Source organism: Carassius gibelio, chromosome A3 (genome assembly GCF_023724105.1).
Source record: "Carassius gibelio isolate Cgi1373 ecotype wild population from Czech Republic chromosome A3, carGib1.2-hapl.c, whole genome shotgun sequence".
Taxonomy (NCBI): domain Eukaryota; kingdom Metazoa; phylum Chordata; class Actinopteri; order Cypriniformes; family Cyprinidae; genus Carassius; species Carassius gibelio.
The window spans coordinates 33376738-33381492 of NC_068373.1; the positions used below are offsets into that span (position 1 = coordinate 33376738).

At 46.3% G+C, this 4755-nt stretch overlaps 1 protein-coding gene across 1 annotated transcript; it reads left to right on the forward strand.

The window, feature by feature from the left end:
* Positions 1 to 2379, forward strand: LOC127956449 (germ cell-specific gene 1-like protein). Its single transcript, XM_052554348.1, has 3 exons — positions 1 to 1099; positions 1180 to 1466; positions 2225 to 2379. The coding sequence occupies exons 2-3, from the start codon at positions 1181 to 1183 to the stop codon at positions 2338 to 2340; spliced, it is 402 nt and encodes a 133-aa protein (XP_052410308.1). The 5' UTR covers positions 1 to 1099; position 1180; the 3' UTR covers positions 2341 to 2379.
* Positions 2380 to 4755: the final 2376 nt, after the last annotated feature.

Below are 4755 nucleotides of genomic sequence, written 5' to 3' on the forward strand. Positions count from 1 at the left end.
ATGGTGCAGGAGAAATGTATTATGCTCGGTATGAATGAATGCATGAAGGAATGATGCATTTACAGCGGAATAATTGTGTATTGTACACCCAAAGCACTTTACAATCATGTGTGGGGGGGGGGGGTCTCTCCTCAAACCAGCATCAGTGTGCAGCATTACCCTCGAGGATGTGACGGCAGCACCAGTGCCCTCCCCACACACCAGATACAGATGGAGAGGAGAGAGAGATAGTGGATGAAGAGAGATGCTATTTTTCAAGTTTTTTGCAGTTAAGGAGCATTTTGTAATATATTTTGTAATGTATTTTTCAAATTAAAATACAATTCTCAGTCTGTCTCTCTCTCTCTCACACACACACACACACACACACACACACACTTCTCCTGTGTGTTCTCTACATCCCTCCCTCGAATGAACCACGTCTCTCAATGCTACGCTCTGTGCACCACATTAATTATATCTGACCTCTCACCTCTCATGACATCTGTTGGCTCACAGGTGACTCTCTGTGACCATCACAGCAGCTCAGACTGATTCTCTATTGGAGGCTCTTCAGCGTGACTGAGTCTATGCAGAAGGTCCAGGACATGCAGCACATCTGGTCTTCAGTCAGCCTCCTGATTGCACTCCATTCACTCCCATTTGAGGCCAGAATCAAATACAATGGTACAATGGTATGAAAACCTTGTCTCTACAGAAGAAAGAAAGGGTTTGAGTGACATGAGAATGAGAAAATGATGAAACAATGACTTTTAGGTGAGCTGACACTGTGCATCATGGGTCTGTCTGCGCTTCTCTGCTGAACAACACACTCTGCTTTAAATGCATTAACATACAGCTGTGGTGTGTGTGTGTGTGTGTGTGTTTGTGTGTGTGTGTTAGAAGCTATTCAAGATCATTGTGTCACTGAGCTGGAACAGATTGACAGATTAGAGCGCAGGTTAATCCTGTGTGTGTGTGTGTGTGTGTGTGTGTGTGTGTGTGTATCAGTCGCAAACACACCAGTGCTGCTGGATGTCATGTTTCATTGTTTCTGAAAATACGTGTGTGAGACACATAAAATATCAAGGGGAAGAAATCCAGCCTTTGCTTTAATAAGGTGAGTGTGATTCCGGTGATTTCTGAGGTAGAAATGAGAAAACCGTCCCTCTTTCATTGACTTTGGTTGTTTCTCAGCAGCATGTCTCTTCTGTCTCTCCTGCGTTCTCCGAGCCTGTCCTTCCTGCAGACGCTGCTGTCTCTGCTGCTGTCTCTGGTGTCTCTGTCGTCCTCGTACTGGTGTGTGGGCCGACAGAAGGTCCCGAAGCCGCTGTGCTCCCCGTCCCGCCGGCTCAGGTGTACTCCGGTGCACGGCGTCTCTGACGTATCCTTCTCCTGGGAGACCGGCGACGACCGCTTCATCTTCCCCTCCTTCCACGCCGGGCTCTGGACCACCTGTGAGGAGAACATCTTCACCGATGCCTCGGGTCAGAGATCACGGCTCACTCAATAATTATAATGTCTTCATTTTGAAGGTTTTGAGACCAGATTTGGCTGAAACATTGATGATTCACTTACGGTAACACCAAGAGCATGAATTAAGCACACTGTGATTTTGTCATACTGTGACACTCCTCCAGCCGGCGTCTCACAGTGCACGTCGATTCATAGCTTCTCTTTAGATGAGATTAATGACGGTGATGTGTCAGATCTGCTCCGTATGTGTTTGTGTGACAGATTGAGAGAGATTCTCTAAAGAGGATTAGTTCAGCTGTGGTGTTTTCATACAGATCGAGAATGAAGCTGCAGGACATGCATATTTAATATTATAATAATGGATAGAGTTAGAATTCTGAGAGGAAATATGTACAGCATGTTTAGGTTTTTATTCGCTATAAAGCAGGAACTCGATGACACTGAGAGGTTTATGCTTTTGCTCTATTTCTATGTGACTAATCAAGCGTAAGTGAATGAGAAACAGATGATTCAGATTCTGCTGTAGATCATGATTATCAGGTTTAGTCCATGTCGCTTCACTCCTCACCTGGATGTGTTTACTGCTGTTTTGAACTCTTTGTCAGGGAAATGTTGATGGCAGTAGATGCATGTGATGGGTTTGGGTTACGAGGTCCACAAGCATCCGCTGAGAGTGGACGAGCACAGAATCAGTGTGTGTTTTTCTCCTCTCTTCTCCAGTTGATCCTCTGCTTTAATGTTGAATGGTGTTGATGTCTGTCTGTTTCAGAGGAGAAGTGCCGCAGCTTCATGGCTCTCACACCTGCATCAGAGAAAGGCAATGACACACTCACACACACAGAAACACCATGCTCAGAATCTCTGTTGAAGTGCTTGTCTGTATGAATCTCAACACGTGTGTGTGTGTGTGTGTGTGCAGGGATCGTGTGGCTGTACGTGGGGATGGAGCTGCTGTACATCGCTCTGTTGTGTGTCAGTTCTCTGCTCTTGCTGATGCAGTTGTGTTTGTCATCCTGGTTTCCTCCGCAGCAGCGCTGGGGTCAGTTACTGAACGCATTCGCCGCCATCTGCACTGTTCTGGGAGGTACAACACACACACACACACACACACACACTGTAACCTTTGTCCTGTCTGTGTATCTTCAGCTGCAGACTCTCTCTCTGTCTCTCTCTGTCTCTGTCTCTCTCTCTGTCTCTCTCTCTCTCTCTGTCTCTCTCTCTCTCTCTCTCTCTCTGTTTCAGGGCTGGTTGGGATGGTCGCTCACATGATGTATATGCAGGTTTTCCAGGTGACAATCTCTCTCGGCCCTGAGGACTTTAAACCTCACAGTTATGGATACTCTTGGGCCTTTTAGTGAGTACAAAATACATGTCAGTGTTTGTGTGTGTGTGTGTGTGTGTGTGTGATTTTGTCAGGTCATTTGAACAGACAAATACATGTGAAATTGTCGAATGACCCATCTTGGAAAGTATCCTCAAAAACACAGTTGGTTATGTCTTAAGTGAAGTTGTCTTTAATAATGTTTGAACTTTATATTTGTTAGGGTAGGATTTTTACTGTAGTAACAAAGTGGGAATCCTTAATATGTTGTATATTAAAATTCAAGATTACATGGATAAAAGCAATAGAAAAACTATTTAATATATTTAAAGTAGAAAAACATCCTTAGTTTCTTTAGGCTGTGGGCAAGTGTGTGATGCGAGTGTTTTAAGATCTTATTTTACGGTGTCATGTGTTGTTATCAGTCTTAAGTCTGTGTATATGAATGCTTTCACACAAGGTCTGGTGCTCTGTTGCTGACGTTGTGTCTGGTGTTTGTAGCGTGGCGTGGGTGGCCTTCACCTGCTGCATGTCTTCTGGCGTGTCAACACTCAACAACTACACCAAGAAGTTCCTGATGGTGGGACCCAAGCACAGGAGCGTGTTTTACCCCTGCAGGAACTTCACCTTTCCTCCGCAGCCGCCTCCGCTCTCGCCTCTGTCTCCGTACTTCTCCCCGCCGCTCCCAGCCCCTCCTCCTCCACCTCTTCGACCAGCCCCTCTCTCACCATGCCCCGCCCCTCACTCCCACAGCGCCGCCCCTCTCTCACCATGCCCCACCCCTCACTCCCACAGCCCTACCCCTCTTTCACCTTGCCACACCCCTCACTCCCACAGCCCCGCCCGTCTCTCGCCACGCCATGCCCATCACTTCCACGGCCCCGCCCCTCACTCACACAGCCCCGCCCCTCTCTCGCTCCTTGAGTCGGCCACGTCTCCTCCCATCGCTTTGCTTCTGTCTCCTCTGAGCTTTGCGTCTCAGTGTCCAGACGAGGAGTTCAGCCCGCTCTGATCCGTGTTTGTTTTTGTGTATTAAAGCACCTATGGTTTCAGTTCAGATGTCCAAACTCAACATTTGTATTGGAATCTGAACGCCAACTCATGAAAATATAAATGTATTACAGTGTTTTTCTTATGACGTTATGACTGCTTTGCCCTTTGAAATCTTCATAATATCGTTAAGCAAGAAATTCCACTTCATTTTGTGTATTTTGTACCAAAACAATAAACGGTTAATTTTCCTATTAATATGTTAATTACTATGACTCTTTTGTTGCTTTCATCATAAAGCATCAACATTAATACATTTTTCTTTATTCATTATTATTAATACATTACTGTCTGACACTACATGATCACTATAGACTTATTCCAATTTTAAACTTTAACTTTAATATTGTGACGGCTGGTGAAAGGACAGTCTGGAAACAATAGCGAGTTAACAAGGTTTAATGAGATGATGAGATATTGTACAAAGACACACAAAGATGATGATACGGGAACACTCCAGAGGGATGATTAAGGCGGTGAGAAGTCCAGACGGTAATGGAGTGCAGGTGAGGAGTCCGGGTGTTGACGGCATGAGGCAGCAGGAGAGAGTGGCACAGGCACTGCGGGGAACAGAGCCGAAGGTAAGTGTCCATGGCTGAGTGATCGTGCGGAGAGTGGATGAGGTTCTGGGGAAACACAGACATCCAAACGCAAACTACACAGAAGCCAGACGGGGGTAAACACCAACCGTGACAGTACACCCCCCCCCCCTCTCAGAACTCCTCCTGGAGTTCCCAGAAGGGCCTACCTGCTGATTGAATTCATCAATAAGGGAGTGATCCAATATGTCCCTAGCAGGTACCCAACTCCTCTCCTCCGGACCATAACCTTCCCAGTCCACCAGATACTGGAATCCTCGTCCCCTCCGTCTCGAGTCCAGAATACGATTAACCAAATATGTCGGTTCCCCATCTACGAGACGCGGCGGC